Source organism: Phycodurus eques, chromosome 20 (assembly GCF_024500275.1).
Source record: "Phycodurus eques isolate BA_2022a chromosome 20, UOR_Pequ_1.1, whole genome shotgun sequence".
NCBI classification, from domain to species: domain Eukaryota; kingdom Metazoa; phylum Chordata; class Actinopteri; order Syngnathiformes; family Syngnathidae; genus Phycodurus; species Phycodurus eques.
In genome coordinates, this window is record NC_084544.1 from 2,224,730 (window position 1) to 2,243,679 (window position 18,950).

The 18,950-nt window shown below is 47.0% G+C and overlaps 1 protein-coding gene across 1 annotated transcript in view; it reads left to right on the forward strand.

Moving 5' to 3' along the window:
• Window positions 1-3,685: 3,685 nt before the first annotated feature.
• The window catches only part of LOC133395572 (potassium voltage-gated channel subfamily KQT member 4), a 28,244-nt gene continuing 12,979 nt past the window's right edge, over window positions 3,686-18,950 (forward strand). Inside the window, exons 1-2 of the mRNA XM_061664595.1 lie at window positions 3,686-4,247; window positions 15,880-15,970. Of these exons, the coding sequence (XP_061520579.1) occupies window positions 3,955-4,247; window positions 15,880-15,970 (384 nt within the window). The 5' untranslated portion in view covers window positions 3,686-3,954. The remainder of the gene's footprint in view (window positions 4,248-15,879; window positions 15,971-18,950) is intronic.

Sequence of the window (18,950 nt, forward strand, 5' to 3'; positions counted from 1 at the left end):
GCGGCCGCGGCCGTTACGTTTGACCGACCCGCGCGTGTTCGTGGACCACAGTTCAATTCCGCTGGCTTCATTGTGTCTTTTTCCGCGCAGCCGTGTCGTGTCGTTACGCCGCCACCGCAGACCGAGGTGGCGTCTCAGTTTGGCGACGCGGCGCTGCGAAACGAAGCCGTGGCCGCTCGCGGGTCACAAAGGAGCCTTTGAGCGGCGCCGCTCGGATTGAGCCTCTGCCTCCCAAAAAAACGTAGCGGCGCCTCCCGCTTCCTGCTTTGGCTTCTCTGGCCTTTGCGCCGCCACACCTGCGAGTGCATTAGCCGTTGACTTGATCGACGAGAACATTGACGATCAATCGACGATTAATAATTCATTTTTAGATTGCGTTCAGCTGGCAGGAAATAGTAAGGAATGCACAAATATGGATTTATTTGTTTGTTTTACTCCCGAGGTGAAATCGTCCTGATTTAGTCAAAGTAATTTAACCGGCTGACAAAAGCGAAGAAGGCGATGTGACAAATGTGTACAGTGACACAAAAGTGTGTTATAAATGCATACGGCCGACACCTTATTTCAATATTTAAATGTAGCTTTGTTGTAGATGCGTACGGCCCGTGCAAGGTTTCAAAGCTTATTTTATTTTTAAATTTTTTGTTCCAGGCCTTTCATTTCGAGTGCGACCGCAGCCCGCGAAGGCGGCAAACGACTCGGGGCCCGAATTGCATTGCCCGCTTTGCGAGAGGGCGACACGGCCGTGTTGTTGATACGCGCAATATGTTCCTCCGATGCGCCCGTCCGTGCCTTTTAAATGTGCTGCAAACCAAAGTCGGGCCTGAATGAATTTCAGCCTCCGCCGCCCGGCGACACGAGTCCCTATCGGAGTTACATACCCGCAATATGTTCTTCCAATATTTAGACTGTAATTATTTCGATAATGACAACCATTTTAGTTAGACGCCTTTCGTTTGGACAACTACCGCGTCCTGTTCAGGCAGTACACCGGTTGGGCCTGAATTCATTTCCCCCTATTGTAGCCACTGGCGCAAATCTGCGCTGCGTACGTACGCCAGTTATTTCGGTCTTTACAACAACGTTTGTTATGTGCCTTTCGTTTTGATTCCCGCTGCCCCCGTTTAGGCAGCGGACGAGTCGGGCCTGACTCGATCTCGCCCTCTGCAGCTGTGTCACTACACAAGTCTGCGTTGTGGAGAAATGCGTGCGATACGTCGTTGGTGACTTGTCTTCTCTTTTGACGGCGACCGCAGCCCGTCGAGGCGGCGACAGCGGCACGTCCCCGACGATGCTAATGCTCAGCCACTGTAACGTGTCAACAACGAGGAAGGGGGGCTGCCCCCCCCCATCGCTTCCTCTGAAGTACTCCAGACACGCTCAGGAGCACAACTTAAAGTGATACAAAAAAAAGGGGGGGGGGGCAACTACAGGGCCGAGGAGGCCATTAAGCAGCGGAAAATAAAAGGTCGGTGCGTGTGGGGGCGGGGCGGTGGTCCGATTGTAATGTGCACATTTGCTGACGGGAGTAGTTTGAATTCCCCGTAGACCCCCTTCCCAGTTCCTCTCCCTGAGTGGCTCCCGGGCTGGAGTGGAAAAACAACACGGCGTTCGCCGCCGACCAAGCGTAACTCCGCGACCACACCGGGTGATCCCCGACTGTTAATTCCACTTCGGCACAAGACGTTGACGATGCGGCTTAAAAGCCCCCCCCCCACTCTTGAACGATCTCGTTACAGCGCCGGAGTCTGCAGCCCGAGCCCACTCAGCTGTCCGGGGTTGTCAGGGGGCCGTGCCCCCCGCCCCCCAGGGGCCGAATGCCCCGGCCGGCGCTATCGCCGGTGAGCGAGGGTGGGGTGTTGTTTTGTCGGGGCTTTGATGTGGATCCGTCCGTCGACACCCCGCCTCGCGCAGGCCGGGGGAGGGGGCTCGTAGTGGGAGCTTCCCAGCACAGGATGTGCTCGCGTTGACTTTTGGGTAGCACCTACTTCCATTTTGATTTTGCTGAAGGACGAAAATACTTTGTGTGGTGCGCTAAATGCTTTTCATTGGGTGATGCATTATTTATGATTTGGATGCAATTTACATAATACGTTTTGTATTTGAGTGGCAGGCAAAATATTGTCATTATTTGACGTTTCTACCACGAACATATTCATTGTATTTATTAGAGCAATGTTAATTAGTTCAAATATTCGTGTTGTTTTTTATTTTTTGAAAAAAACCAAAACATTTACGATTGTAATCAATGTACTAAACATAAAACACAAAAATAATTACATATTCTCACTTTTTTGTTTTTTTTTTGCACTTTATTATGTAATAATTGTACAAAACGACGTCTAAGGACGCGCCACGAGCGAACCCTGGGAAGATTAGAAATCCGGATTTGGGACTTGTGAGAGATTCCGGCCGCGTTCCCGCACGTGGGCTCCGGCGTGCTCTGTGAATGTGAGAAGCGGGCCTGCCGTTACCTTTGCACCCTGCGCACATCGTAAAGTGCATTAGATGAGTCTCGCCACGAATAAATGACAATCTCATCTCATAATAGAGATTTTTGAAAACTCACCATCTGAAGCCAGTTCCGCTTGACAAACAGACATTTGGCAGACGTGTTCAAAAAGACACGGGAAGTCGGCCATTTTGGGTCGAGCCGTTTCGTCCCGGTAGAACCCTCGAGAATGTTTTTCAGATTTTAGCCCTGCGAAGTTCGGTCGGTTCACTTGGCAACATGAAATTTGGTGCGTTCGAGATTTGGAAAATTCCAGTTCAAAGCGTCAAAAATGGTAGATTCACTTTGGCCATTTCGAAGGGAGCCTTTCAAAACTTGAGTGTGGAAGGTCTGCTGCTCCCCTCAACATTGATGAAGCTGTTGTGTGACATGGACCCCCCCCCCCCCCCCGCCCCCCCTCACACACACACACACACACACACATTGACAGCATGCAGGCCATGTGTCGTAATGTTAGCTGGAGTAGCAAGGTCATTGTTTCAAGTCATTTACTGCCCAATGCGCTCAGCAGACACTCCAGTAGATTTCATATATTATATATATATATATGTTATATGATACATACACATATATATATGATCATTATTAACTGATAGAATCCATTTTTTAAAATATATTTTCTAAATGCAGGCATTTACATGTGCACGTCAACATTTAAATAACGTTTTATGCCAACCAGAACAATGAAAAAAAAATACGCCCCAAAATGACTTAATTTTGTGATTTGTTTTGTTGCTGTTGTCTTTTGTACAACGCAGTTCCGTAAAAAGGTCACCCGCACCCAAAAAAATGTATTTCTAAATTGAATTGATCTTTTATGGTAATATATATACACAAAGGAATAATCTTGAAATGTTAAAAAAATCAAGAGTAATAAACCATTAAGTCATGTATTTGAAAAATAAAACATTGAAAGAAACTCAACTTGTGGAAAAAATACCCCATAAATTAAATAATATTTTCGTGAAAATTTCCCCAAATATATTTCATCTAAAATAAAATGCTGACTTCGTTTTAATATTTTTTTTTTAGATTTGTAAAAATATTTTGGAAACCAAATGAATAATAATAATATATATGATTGTGGGTTGATTTCAAAAAAATATGTTAAAATTCGAAATCCAAATGTTTTTTCGCCTTTCAAATGTGATTTCATGTTTTGACATGCACCAAAGTTCCGTTCAGTCATGCATCCTTCTGTGCTCGGATTCCAGTCTGAGTTCGGGTCGCGCGCGCGCCCTCCCTCCTCCACCTGGCCCGGTCGCGCACTCGCGCAAAGGAGGAGCGCGCGTCGGCAGCGCCATGAAGTCCGCGGCTCACGTCACGGGCTTCCTTTGCCCGCCGTAACTTGACTCGAGTCCTCCGCGCGTGTTTTTGAAGCGTTTTCTCTCGGGTGGGGACTTTCCCCGGATGGAGGCGAACTTTGCGCCCCGCAGAGGTTGATGTCGGGCAGCCCGTCGAACAACGGCGGCGTCCGCACGCTGGCGTCGCCGGAGCGGCGGGTGGAGTTCGTGGCGCTCACCGCCGTGCACGCGGAGCGCAGCGAGCCGTCCACCCCCGAGCGCGGCTTGCCGTCGCACCGCACCGGGCTGCTGGGCACGCCGCTGCCCGGACCGCCGGGCCCCCGGGCGGGCGGCGCGTCCCGGACCGCCAAGCGCTTCCGAAAGCTGCAGAACTACTTGTACAACGTGCTGGAGCGGCCGAGGGGATGGGCGTTCATCTACCACGTCTTCATGTGAGTTTTTTTTTTTCTTTTCCCACACTTTGGGAAGAAAGTGCAGGGGGGGGGGGGGGGGGGGGGGGGGGCTGGGGGAAAAAAAAAAAAAAAAAAAAAAGAAGTAAAATCACGTGCTGTTGGGTCAGCTGTTTGTTTGATGTAGCTTCCAATTCCGCAAGCAAGCATCTCAGCGGCGCTCTTCAATTCCGCCTTCATTAGATCACGTGGGGGAGTTTTGGAGATTAAAATCAATGGACGAGGCGGCACGCGCCGGTAATGCATCGCGGCGTATCGTAGCAAACGGTGTCTGAGTTCCGAACAGTCGGAATAGCGCACGCGGTTCAGTTGGAATCGGTTGGGAATCGGCGATGCTGTTAGCTGCTAAATGAGCTTTTCCACAGTGGGGCATATAGCGATCGGTTTTGGGGCTCACAAAAGTAATCGCGCAACCGTCTCAGAGGAGATGCGCGTTTTGCCCTCCGTTTTGTTGGAAGTGGCAACGCTATGATGTCACAAAAATCGATCTCTTTGACAATGGGACTTTTTGGGAGAAACTTGACAACGAAAGTCGTATCACACCGGTCCTGGACCACACACGCGTACTTTTCCCGAATTGGACCGAGTCGGAGTTTGTCACGAAACGGCAAATGGATTTTGTGCAGAAAATTCCCATTTTTGACGGGCAGATGTTTTTTTTTTTGCAGCCGCACGATTCCCAATGTGGCGCGGCAGCATTTATTGTCACTTCTCGTTATATGTGCGCTCAAATGACTTTTCCAGTAGGCCACTGTCAAGAAAAAAAACAAAAAACACGCACACAAACCATAAATCATGAAGACATAGACATCTTGTCTATGTAATCCACATGTTTGGACTAAGAAATGTAATCCCTGACAAGTTGCTAGGGGTTGAACCAACCAGTTGACTAGTCGAATTCACTACTCCATTTGGACGTTTCACGCTAGCAGTCGACAAACCGTCTTTTTTTTATGTCCGCGTGGTTCTGAGAGGAGGAAAATAAGCTAGTTGCGGGAGAGCCTAGCGGTCAGCCTGGCTAGCTTCGGCTATTCCGATGGCTTTACGACACTGACGTCGGTTCGTACGAGCTTGTGGAAATATGAAACGACATTTTAAACGACTACAATTAGCGTAGTCACCATTTGTGATTTTTGTCATTTGTTTCCGTGCCGGTTTGTCAAAAAAGTCTTGACGTGAAACTGGTCCGTGGCGCAAAACATGCTTGTACTGTGCGTCGATTAATTGACTTGGACTCGATTTTCATCAACTCGTAGTCAATTCGTTCAACCCTTACAAGACGTTTTGTCCTTTGACAGAGTTGGAGACCGTCGAGAAATTCTAAAATTATAAAAAAAAATTGATAGCATGTGCGTGGATGCCATCTGCTCGATGTCAGCAGTGTCAAAGTCGGGGCCGCGGTCAGTCGGTCGCTTATAAAGTTGTTCGAGAACTTTATAATATATATATTTTTTTTTTGTCCTTGTCACATCAAGAATGCCGCGTCAGCGCGCTGGCTAAAGTCAAAGTTCATCCGCCGCTTATTTTTAAAGTGTGTCAGCGTTGGTTTGTCTTTGCCAGGGTAGGCCAACAGTTGTCCTCCGCCGGCTGCTCGGCTGGCACGCGGCGCGGACCCGCCGTTCGCAAGCGGACGCTGCCTGCGCCGCGCGGCGCGTTTTGCGCGTGCAGCTGCCGTCTCCGCTAATGCCATCGCGCGATTATTTCCCAGGGAAATCCCAGACTTTGTTTTCCGAGCGGAAAGACACGGCGCGTACCCGCCCACCCCGATCCGGTTTCGCGTGCCAGCGTGCCGACCGCGGAAGCGCATTTTGCGATTCCCGTCATGTGTCGAAAGGAGAACCGTTGGGGGGGGGCGTTATCCGTAACAAAGCCCCCTTAAGGTGGCTTTGAGCTACGCTAATTGCATCGAGCCGCGTGCTACCGTGTAGGAGCGCAGCGCGGACTTCCCGTGATCCCTCCATCAGTCTTCAATTTCTAGCGACGTGTCGTTATTTTTAGTAAAGGCTTTATCGGAACTTTTGACTTCGGAAAGCCGATCGTTAAATGAAAAGCAGCGATGTGCGAGGCATTGCAGGAAATCCTTTCAACGCAATTGCTGCGCTAAGCGGCCAGTTAGGGTTCAGTAGTTCCCAGTAGTTTTTTTTTTTTTTTTTATCGGAAGTGACATTTTTTTGACTTCCGAAAAATTCCGAAGGTGGTGTCGTGAAACAAAAAGCAAGGATGTCGTGGCATTGTCCAAAGATGATTCATAGACGGGATGAGATATGTTTTCTCGTGGAAAACACTTTATCGGAAGTGAGATTTTTGTCCTCCGAAGGATGTATCGTGAAACAAGAAGCAAGAATGTCACGGCATGGCCCGAAACTCATTCACAGACACGATAAGATACGATTTGATTGGAATTTTTTTTTTTCTGAAAAATGCTTTATCGGAAGTGAACTTTTTTTACGACAGAAAAATGCGTATCAACACAAATGGATGCTACTTGTGAATGCTATGAAATCAAATAGATGATAAAAATAATAAGTTCCCGTTCCAAGTATCCAATCAGAATGCCATGATGTCATCCAATGAACTTCCCTTTAATTTATTTTTTTTCCGAAATGCTTCATCAAAACTGAAATTTTCCTCCTCTTTGTTTTTTTTTTTTTTTTTTTTGGCTTTTCCTTTCAGTCCACTAAAAAAACAAAAACAACTCCACTTAACTGGCAGTAAAATCTGTGTGCTTGTTTGAAGAGGTCACTTGAAGTCTCCGGGATTTAGCGGCCCTTTAAAATGATTCTACAGTCGCGTGCAAAATATAGTGGCTATAATAAGTCTGCACACCCCTGTTCAAATGCCAGGTTTTTGTCATGTTAAAAAAAATTCAAAAAGACGAGACCAAGATAAATGATTTCAAAACTTTTTCCACCATTAATCTGACCATAAATTGAACATCTCAATTGAAAAAAAAAATCTTTCCAAGATGGGAAGTAAAAATAAACATGTGAGATTATGATCAACCCCAAATAAGGTTCAGCTGTTCTAGTAGGCTTTTCCATTGAGTTCTAAAGGTTATAGGTCACATTCATGGTGGGAAAAAAAAGTTTTGAGCTGATTTCTCTTGGTTACGTCACAAAAGCCTGGCATTTGAACAGGGGTGTGTAGACTTTTTAAATCCACAGTATCAGGAAGAAAACCAGTTTCCCTGAGGGATTGTTTTTTCAGTGTTCCCCTTCACCTTTGAACTCCTCACCCAGGGCCGCATATAGCGCGTCACACGCCTCGCCTGCCCCCTGTAGCGCCGCGTCTTCGCCGACGACCGGACTCCGGGCTAAATAGGGACCGACTCGCCTTTAAAAAAAAAATCAAAATCAAAAATAGCGACATCACGTCTTTGGGAATCCAGTCATACCTGTAATAGCGCTCATGTGGACGAGAAGCGGTCGTGTCGTGATTGATTGATGGGTGGAAATAGAGCGGCCACGAATTATTGATTGAGGCGAGACGTGCAGTCCGATTATTATTAACGTGGACTTTTTACCTTTGTGCTGTGTTAATATGGAGCGAGGTTTGCTGCTTGTTCTCAGCGTGGCGATGCAGCGTCGTTGCCACGCTGCCAAAGCCAAATAAAAACGTCCTTGAATTCAGTTAAATCAGGAATATGAAATTTACAACAACAAAAAAAAAAAAAAATGACAATTGTGTTTTACGCTAAATTAACGATTCTGATTAAAAATGTCAATAAACATTTAGGTAAAAAAAACAAAAAAAAAATACAAACGTTATTAAAACTTATTACAAAATAATAGATTTTTAAAAATACATGAAAATATTGAATAATTTAAAAAATACACATTGCAGTTGAACTTTATTGAAAATGTCATTATGAATTAAGTTACATTTATTTTGAAAAAAGTAATATTTTTAATTGAAACTGAAATAAACATTTTAGAAAATATTCAAAAATAATTAAATGAAAAATAGATGCATTAAAAAATACAATCAATAATATTGTACACATTACAGCACAATTACATTGCAAATTACATTAAAAGTTGAATTACAACAAAGTAATGAGTTCGGGTCGCGGGCGTGCTGGAGCCCATGCCAGCTAACTTCGGGCAGGAGGCGGGGTACGCCCTGAACTGGTCGCCAGCCTATCGCAGGGCACGTGCAAACAAACAAGCATTCGCGCTCACATTCACACCTACGGGCAATTTAGAGTCTTCGATCAACCTACCGCGTGCGTGTTTTTGGGGTGCGGGTGGAAAGCGGAGCGCCCGGAGAAAAGCCACGCAGGCACGGGGAGGACATGCGGAGTCCCCACAGGCGGGGCCGGGGATTGAACCCCGGTCCTCACAACTGTGAGGCAGACGCTCTAACCGGTCGCCCACCGTGCCGCCACATAAGCATATATTAAAGCAAATTAAAAAGTACATGAAATACAAAAGGTTGAAGAAATGCAATTTTCAGTCACGACATTAGAAGTCACTTTAAAAATGTCGTTGAAAATCGGAAGGGCGGAATCATTTCAATTCTTACAAGAAAGTTACAGTCAAAAGATATTCAAATTCAATGAATGAAAAACTGATGTAGAAATCAAAATCAAAATGAGATCAAAATGTGAAAAGGAATTTGGCCAAAGGAACGGGGCACAATTCCTCCCAACGATGGTGAGAAGCTGGTGGAAGGCCATCCAAAACCTTTGACCCCCTGACCTCTTGTCATGCAGTCTGAAGGCATCGGGGCCAAATACGAACGAAATGTATGAAAACGTCTGACTTGGAAGAAACTCTCGGATTCAAGCCTTACGAAAATCCAATGACATTTCCCCTCCGATTCTGTCAGTGGAAGTCGATTGGCGGCCGATATTTCAACTTTCAGACGGACTCTGCGAGTCGGCTTCAGCCTTTGGCTCCGTGCAGGAAAACATCCCCTCTCACCTTCTATGGCCCAGGCTCCCTCCGGCGACTGTGCGTGCGTGCGCGCGTTTAGGGAAGCTCCGGCCTAAAGTCGGCGTATTTATAGACGAGCGCGGCGATGCCCTCGACGGAACCCGTGGCGCCGCCAGCGGGGCTTCCAGTCGACGGTTTTCACGTCGGCGCGGCAAAATGTCGCAGGACGCTTCCATCCGCTGCGCTTTTTGTGTCGGGAACGTGCCGAAGAACGTTCGCCGAGCTCTTCTAAATTCAATTCCGTTCCATTATGTCAGAGTCAATGCGGAAATCAAAGAAATCAAAATCAGCAAAATGGAATCACAAATAGTTACCCAAAAAAATGGGGCAAAATATAACTATATAGAAATATATATATATATATATATATATAAAATTAGAGACAATAACAAAGAAAAAGAATACAAAATAAATAAGTTAAAAATAATGAATAAAATAGCTTCAAAGTAATAGAATACATTTAGACAAACATAACATATAATAAGAAATATTGAAAAAAAAAATATTGACAAATCAAAATATTTACTAAAAAGAAAATAAACATTCAAATGAATTATGGACATTCATGAGTAATATGAAATAGGAAAAATAAATTCAAGTTAATTAAAGAAACAAATATTAAAAAATAGACAAATATTTATCAAAAAGTAATCATCAAAAGAAATGTGAAAAGTTTAGAAAAGTAAATGATAAAAAATCTAAACATAATAGTCCTAATGTTTTACAAAATAATGTATCTATAAATAGTTAGCATACAGATATATACAATTAAATTAGTTAATGAAGAATAGTAAAAACATGATGACAAATTAAAATGAAAAACAAAAGTACTCAATATAAATCATTTTTCAAGTAATTAATACCCAAAATAAAAAATGAGTAATTAAAAGGACAAAATAATGAAGTATTTAAAAAAAATAATAATAATAACCCAAAAAAGAATGAATAACCAATTTGTGTGCGTGTGAAGTCTGGCCCAAAAAAAAGCTCGGTGGCCCCAAATGGGCGTCGGGCCGGACGTTGCGGCCGCCCGCTTGAATGCACAGCCCGGATGATGAAATCAGAAATCGTGTTTTTTTGTTTTCTTTGTTTGTGTTTTTACCGGCCGTATTTTCATTGGACGCCTTCACGTCCGCAGCCGGTGTAAATTCTGCTCCATTAACAATCCTTTATAACCCCGATGCCTTTACTGCCCGCCCGCTGGCTCGCTCTTCCTGGATCTCTCATTAGCGGAGCTTCCCACTCCGATTGACCCGCCTCCCGCCCTCCTTCCCTCTCTGTCTCTCGTCCTCTCCCGGCGTCTGTTTGAACTCTCTGGCAATCGTGACCCGAACATATGAAAGTCGTCTTATTGGGAAACGGCGTTTCGAGGTGTCGCGAGCGCTACGGTCGCTATTTGAAAAAGTTTCATGATTGAACCGCAAACGACGCGGCGCAGTTGTCGAGGAAGGCGCAAGAGGAAACGGGCGAGAAGAAACGAAAGTGGGGACATTCGAGAGACCATTTGCAATAATCGGCGCGTTCTTCGACTGCCTTCGTACATCTGGGCCACAGAGACTCTCTACGCTTCGCTTTTTTAGCCACAGAAACGTATGTGGCGTGACTGAACGGAATGATCGTAAAACCTAATCTTCACTGTACTATCCGGCCGGTACATCTGGGACAGCGTGACGCGCTTGAAATTTTGTATCGCAGTAAAACGAGTGACGAGGAGTTGCAGAAGCGCAGCGGTTGGCCCGGTGCTGGTGTGCGGCGGTCAGGCTTCGGTTCAGGTTCCGCTTTCCGGTTCGTGTTGCGGTCGCGTTCGAATAAGTTCGGCTCGGCTTGACTTTTTGACACGACAGTCCGTCAGCGCTGCGTTTTGTGCGAGCCGCGATGGCCTCACGCGTCAAATAGTTTCTTATTTGAACAAGTCCCATTGTCACACTTTGGAACGTGGGATGTTTTCAACTGTGCAATATTCATTTCACGCAGGCTTCGGCGGCTTCCTTGTCGTACTCGCTGGGAGATTTAAAGACTTGGGCCTCCGTGTGGCGGTTTTGGCTCGGACGAGCAACATTCCCGGCTTTCGCTTTATCCGACGGCTCTCGGCTGCCCCCCCCCCCCCCCCGGCTACCCGTGTTTTGGTTCTCACACGGCTCTAAATCAGAGCGACCGCGACCCGCCAACGCGCCAGTGGCGACGAGAGAGCGGCCGGCCAGCAACGGACGGAATGTTTTCACTGTAACCGCGTGCCAGGAAGGCCGGTCGCCGACGTCACGCGCCCACGGTCGAATGTGCGGTTTGTTTACGCAGATGACGAGCGGGTCGCCGCCACCTGTGCAACTTCAGACCCATTTCGGCGGAACGGCTCGGAGTCAAGCGCGGCGTGCCAGTTCGCGGAACTCTGCGGCAGAAGCGCTCTGCCCACGAAGAAGACAAATCATTCCCGCTTGATGGAAATATTTGGGAAGTCCTCAAAACAGGAAGTGCTGATTCGGGACTTTTGGACGTTTGTTAGCAGGATGAAGGGGGGGGAATAACTAGCCTGTAATCAAGTGGACCGATAAGATAGCAGTGCACTTTCACAAATTGAGTTTGAAATGCATGTACGAAACTTTATGCAGTAATATAAGAAGTAATTGTTCGCCACTTAGCAGATTTCCTGGACCGCGAGTACGGTTCCGCCTCGGCGGACGTCTGGAGTCCGGCGCCGGCCCAGCGCGCCGCGCCAAACCCTTCGCCGACTGCTTTGCTAGCAGGATGACGCAAAGCGCAAGCGGCGAACGCGCGCTCGCATTATTTGACATTGCGGTGAAAAGCGCGCCGCGCTTTCTTCCCGTGTCGGCGTGTTTGTTGCGCACACCACAGCGCCTCCGATTGAGCATTTTTGAAACATGTTTTCTTTCTCTCTCTGTGAGCGTCCGTCTCGAGGCGACGTCCCGCGAAGGCCTCGGTCCGGGCGCCTCGGCCGCCGCGCGCCCGCCCGCGTGCTCGAGTGTTGTCGAGATGGTCCTAATTTATGGCGGCGCTCGCTGTAAACAGGCCAGGAAGCGGCACCATGGCGACCGGCCTCAAACACAATCACAACTCGCGGGGACGGTATTTATAAGGTCTGCCTGGCCTGCGGTGTGTGTGTGTGTGTGTGTGTGTGTGTGTGTGCGCGCGCGCGTACGTCTGTGTCTGTTTGTTGTGTGAGAGTGACAGTGTGTGTGTGTTTGATTGAGAGTGAGTGTGTGAGTTTATTTGTGTGTGAGACAGAAAGTGTGCGTGCGTGTACGTTAGCGTGCGCACACGAGCAAAATGTGCGCGCTTTTCACGCGTGTTGTGCGTTCATTGTCGAAAGCGTCACCGGAAAATGTTAACGAGCGCCCGTGGTGACGCCGATTTGCACAAAGGGTTGTAAAATGGTGCTAACATTAGCATGTCAATGGCATTTTCCATTCATGTTAGCATTAAGCTAGCGGGATGGTCTCATGGCAACGTCGTTTGCAAACTGCCGTAACAAAGGTCTGTGGGTAAGGTTGCCCCGCAATGTCAGTCGAGGGGTGTGAAATTTAACAGTACGGTCACACCAGACTTGTGTTACTGTTTTGCCAAAACTCTGCGCGAAAGGGGCTTCACATATGCACCAGAGCCTTCTCCGCTGCTGGACGTCGGCGTGAAAGAGGCCGCCGTCGTCGTCGTTTTCGTGCCGTCAGATGTTCCGTGACGGCGCCCCGCTGGTTAAAATGTCAGTGGCGGGTGGTCCCGCCGCTAATTGGCTGCCTGCCGCAAACAATACGGCGGATAAATGTTAGCGAGCGCTTTCAACTTTCTCGCTGACACTCGTGTGACAGCCAGTGTGTGTGTGTGTGTGTGTGTGTGTGTGTGTGTGTGCGCGCACGCGTGCGTGTGTGCGCGTGAAAGCATTTAATTCCAAGCTCACGTGACTCCCCTTTCACACAGTTTCCGCTAAAGGAGCACATCACAGCCGTAATATAGGACCAGGCGTTCATCCGTGTTTGCCTTTTACGGAGAAAACCAGAAAATGGGACAAGCGAGGGTCTGGTGTTAAACTTCACAGCCCCGTCCCGACTTTTGCGGCATACCTTACACACAGACGTCATCCAGAAAATTGCTTTTCAATAAATGACATCGACACAAGATGGAGGCGGAAACATGTTTGCTTTTGACAGGCAGTGTAAAAGGGGCTGGCGCTTCAATGAAGTTGGCACATCAGGCGTTATTTTCAGTCAGACGTCCAACTTGACACCCCCTTTAGCATGTAGCATGTAGCACGTGTGGCGATGCGGAACGCCCACGTTGCACCTTCTCGGGCAAATAAATAATTGATCGGCATTAGCGGGGGCTCGTGGCATTCCGAGGAAAACAAATACTTATTTTTTTTAGTCACGTCAGCTAACAAACACAACCCCCACTCCCCCTTCACCCCCCCCTTCACCCCCCTCCTCCCGCTTCCTCTCAGTCTTCTTGGGTGCATTTGAGCTGCTGGATCAGCACTTTTGTCAAAAAGCACTTAACGTCTCATATTTTTTTGTTGGTGGTGTTATATTTTGCCTCTGTTTTTCCTGCTTTGGAAAATAACCTTTCTTCGCGCGCTGTTCGCTTGCACAAGGTGCCGCACGTGTGGTAACACTGTTGTTGTTTGCGCAAGTGCGTTTGTGTGTTCAGCGTAGGGCGTGTTCGATAGTCGCTTCTCTGCTTTGCGTCGGCGCGTTCGTGGCATCGACACCCGCATCGTCATCCTCACAAGGGCCCCTTTCGCGCAGAGATCCTGCAACACAAGATATGGCATTTAACCGCTTGTGCCTTTCGCGCAGCCAAAGCCGGAGATGGCTTATTGTGTCCGCGTTGACGAAACCCGGTAATAAGAGGGCGTCAGCGGCAATTGCTTACACCACGACGGGGTGGAAAAAAGTGGGTGTTACACTTCATACGGCTGTAGCAGTCTTGTGGAATTCCCCTTACACGCAGTCAAAGTCGCGTCTCTGTTGCGGCTGTGACACGGAGGTTAATTGCGGACCCGAGTTTGCCCTTCTATTACGTGTTGTTGCACAACGGCAACACGGGGAAATAAAGGTGTGAAACTTCTGTCCAAAGAACAAAGCCCCTTTCACACGGAGTCTCCGCAAAATGACGACATCGGAGCCATAACAAAAGGATTGACTCATTTATTTACCGTATGTGGTCAATTTCATCGTCCCGTTCCATCTGGAAAATGGTGGCTTTCTCGCGCCCTGCGCCGTGGCGACGCTGAGCACTTCCAGAGTTTTGTCGTCTGGATTGTTCCAGGTTGGGTCGACCCGTGACTCACGTCCTCGTTTTTACAAGTCGGCTGAAGGAAAGCACCTGCGCTTCGTCTCAAAACGGCAAAAAGGAAAGAGCAGGAGGGATGATGTCATAGCTCGCTGATGAATTGCTTTTAGGAAAGAATTGGCTGGACTGGAACAAACAAAAACAAAAAAAACACCTTTTTGCACATTTTGGTATGTAGTCATTCCCCAACCACAATGTAAGGTACACCCACAAAATCTTATCGAATTAAAAAAAAAATAAAAAGTTTAAACTGAGCTTTTTTTGGTACATTTTCTCATTTTGATTGAATTCTATGAATTTATTAACGTTTTTTTTTTTTTTTTGCATTTATTTATTTGACTGAGATTAATATTCACTTTGAGTCAGCCACTCCCCCAACGCTGATATTTAAAATTTTATTTGAAATGAATGACAAAGTCTTTTTGGGCTCTTCTTCCCTCAGATCTGATATTTTTTCCTTTGTTCCGTTTTTTAAATTTTTAATATTATTTTAAAACATTAATTGTTTGGCTTGATGTTCATTGTATCTATTTTTTTTTCTTTCAATTTTGCAAACTCCTTTTGAGTTGAGCAGATATTTTGATCATGTTATTCTCTTTCTTTTTGAATTGATTTTAATTTAGTTTTATATTCCATTAGTTCAATTTCACTTTGACTCCCTGGTCATTTCCTCAACGTCGATATTTTCATAATTGTTTCTGTTTTTATTTGATTTTAAATAGTATTCCATGTTGGTAGTACTTTTTTGCTTTTTATTCGGGTTTATTGCCATTTGTATATTTATTTTTTTACTTTTTCTTAATGAAATAGTTATATTTCATTTGATTTGCAATCCATGTTTTTTTCCCCCCCTTTTGCTTGTCAGTCACTTTGAGTCCAGCATGAATTGCTCAACACAATTTGTATTCTCTTTTTAATTTTTGCTTTTCATTCGAGGTTCATTTTCATTTTGGATTTCAATTTTTATATGTTTTTTTTCCTTTTCCGAGCAGTTCTTTTTGTTCTTCTTCTTTTTCTTTCTCCCTCCGCAGCCTGCGTTGTGTTCGGCGCGCCGCGCGGAACTTTCCACTGTGGCAAAACACAGCCGTTGTCGCCGCAAACGTCGTGCATCATTCTGCGGGGGACGAAAAAGAAAAAAACAAAAGCGTCTGTTGAAGCAAAATAAACACAAAGCGTTGTGGGGTGCGAAGCGCTCGGCTGCCGTCGTCGTCGTTTACGTTAGCGCGAGCGGACCGCGTAATCTAAGGCGAATTTATGCTCTGTTTTCTTCTCCGCGTCAAGTGGCCATTACTTCACCCAAGCACTTCCAACACCTACGAAGGCCACTTTGTGTTATTATTGCGATGGCGACGTGACTGTAGCGATGTTGCGTGTTTCAGCTTTCTGCTGGTGTTCAGCTGCTTGGTGCTGTCCGTCTTCTCCACCATCCCCGAGCACCAGGGCGTCGCCAACCAGGGACTCTTCATCCTCGTAAGACACGCACACGCAAGTCATAAACCATCGTGCGACCTTTGAGATTGTTTGGGTATATTAAACTAAAACCTTTTGGGTTGATGAATGTGCGCATATACATGTACCTACAACCTGTTAGTAGTATATTTTATATCATTTTATCTTCATAAACTAATATTCTTTTCCAATCCATCCATTTTCTAGCGCTTAGCCGAGGTCGGGTCGCGGGGGCGGTAGCTTTAGCAGGGACGCCCGGACTTCCCTTTCCCCAGCCACTTCATCCGGCTCTTCCGGGGGGGGATCCCGAGGCGTTCCCGGGCCAGTCGGGAGACGTAGTCTCTCCGGCGTGTCTCCTGTCGGCGGGACGTGCCCGGAACACCTCGCCGGGGAGGCGTCCGAATCAGATGCCCCGGCCACCTCATCTGGCTCCTCTCGATGCGGAGGAGCAGCGGCGCTACTCTGAGCTCCTCCCGGATGACCGAGCTTCTCACCGTATCTCCAAGAAAGAGCCCGGGACCCCCTGCGGAGGAAACTCATTTCGGCCGCTCGTATCCGGGATCTCGTCGTTTGGGTCACGACCCGCAGCTCGTGACCACGGGTGAGGGTAGGAACGTAGCTCGACCGGTAGATCGAGAGCTCCGCCTTTCGGCTTAGCCCCTTCTTCACCACAACGGACCGATACGAAGTCCGCATCGCTGCAGACGCCGCACCGATCCGCCTGTCGATCTCCCGTTCCGTTCTTCCCTCGCTCGTGAACTAGACCCCCGAGATACTTGAACTGCTCCACTCGGGGCAGGATCTCATCCCCGACCCGGAGAGGGCACGCCGGCCTTTTCCGACGGAGGACCGCGGTCTCAGATTCGGAGGTTGCCGATTCTCATCCCAGCCGCTTCACGCTCGGCTGCGAACCGCTCCGGTGAGAGTCGGGGATCACGGCCTGATGAAGCCGACAGAACCGCATCATCTGCAAAAAGCGGAGATGCAATAGCGAGGCCACCGAAGCGGACCCCCTCTACGCCTCGGCTGCGCCCATAAAAGGTATGAACAGAATCGGCGACAAAGGGGAGCCTTGGCGGAGTCCGACCCTCGCCGGGAACGAGTCCGACTGACTGCCGGCAATGCGGACCGAACTCTGACTCCGGTCGTACAGGGACCGGACGGCCCGTATCAGGGGGTTCGGTGCCCCGTACTCCCGAAGGACTCCACAAGGGACACGGTCGAACGCCTTCTCCAAGTCCGCAAAACGCATGTAGACTGGTTGGGCGAACGCCCACGCACCCTCGAGGTATTTTCTTTTCAAAACGGGGTGGACGAGATCCTCCCGAGTTCCTAAACATCGCGTGGACATCGGGGACAGTGCCTCTGCATTGCCAGACTGGGGTGGTGGTCCCCCTTTTTGAGAAGGGGGACCGGAGGGTGTGTTTCAACTACAGGGGGGGTCACTCTCCTCAGCCTCCCTGGTAAGGTCTATTCAGGGGTGCTGGAGAGGAGGGTCCGCCGGGAAGTCCAATCTCAGATTCAGGAGGAGCCGTGCGGTTTTCGTCCTGGCCGTGGAACAGTGGACCAGCACTCTATTTTTTTCAGTGTATTTTTTTATTTTTATTTCATAACAGTGTGCACAGACCTGTACATAAAACATACGTACTATTTTGTTATTATATTGTATAGCATTTAAAAAATAGTTTTTTTCACAAAATATTATATTAAATATTAATTGATGACTCTTAAAACAATTTACAAATATTCATTGCTTTTAAATTCTTAAATATCTGCACTTGCATATATGTATATATATATATATATATATATATATAAATTATTTGTTAGTAATATATTTCATGTTATTTTTACTAATCCAATAGATTTTTATAATTATATAATAATATTGATGAGTGCTTTTAATATCCTAAATTGTTCCGCAACAAATACCTCACAGACGAGTTCCTTCATTATAAAAATAAATCTCTTTTAATGTGATAGTGATGAACCAATTTTCTTCCAATGCAATTGTATTTTTACGTAATCCGTTCGTGTGGACAGAAATAGTCATTGCGCAAAGTTGCAAGATTGAATGCTTAACATTTGAGGTGGAAAGCGCTAGAAAAGCGCTTGAAGTTGACTTAAAAAAAAAGCTTGTGTGAACTGGCACGCACGCACGCACGCACACACACACACACGCACACACACTAAAGCGTCGTCATTGTTCTCAGAGCGCCGACTAAGCAGCGTGGGGGATTCAGGTGCTGTCGAGTGTGCAGGAAATCGCAGACACCGTCCACTAATCCTAATAGCCATCCCATAATCGCCCTCCCCACCGGCCGCTATGATGCGGCGGCCTCTTAATGGACGCCGGCCTCACCTCGAGTGGCCCTCGCCTTCCTCGCTTCGCTCGGCGCTTCTTTTTCAAACCCGATCAATGGCCGAGCCGCTAAGCTGACGATTAGCCGCTGGAGGAATTCACTTACGTCCCGGGAACACCGGCGGAAAGTGTGTAAAAGTGAGCCAATAAATCATATTCTGTATATATAAATACAAACAGCAAGGCAGGAGAGGTTGAGGTTCAGAGCTAAATTTCTTGTTTGACGTTTAAACACACACAAGCTATAAAAATGAAGTCCAGTCTACTGGTTCTTGTTGACAAATATGAGCATGGAAAGAAACAACAAAACACCTTGTGCTAACTTTACTCGTCTGAGGAACCTCACTCCACTCACTTTGTGCCAGTTGGTTTGCCATGTTTTTCTCTTCAAAATCGGCTCGCCGCATGCTTTGCTCAGCGCTTTTGGCTCTGTGTTTTCATTTCGTTTGCTGAAAAGATGCTAACTTTTCATCCTGTGGAACCTCACTCCATTCACTTGACTTCAGCCTGCGTTGTTGATGTACACGTTTTGGGGATATTTATATCGAATGCTGTTATTTATGTTTCTTCAGACATGCTAACTTTTCCTGCCGGGGGAACCTTACTCCATCTACTTGACTTCGGTCTACGTTGGAGACG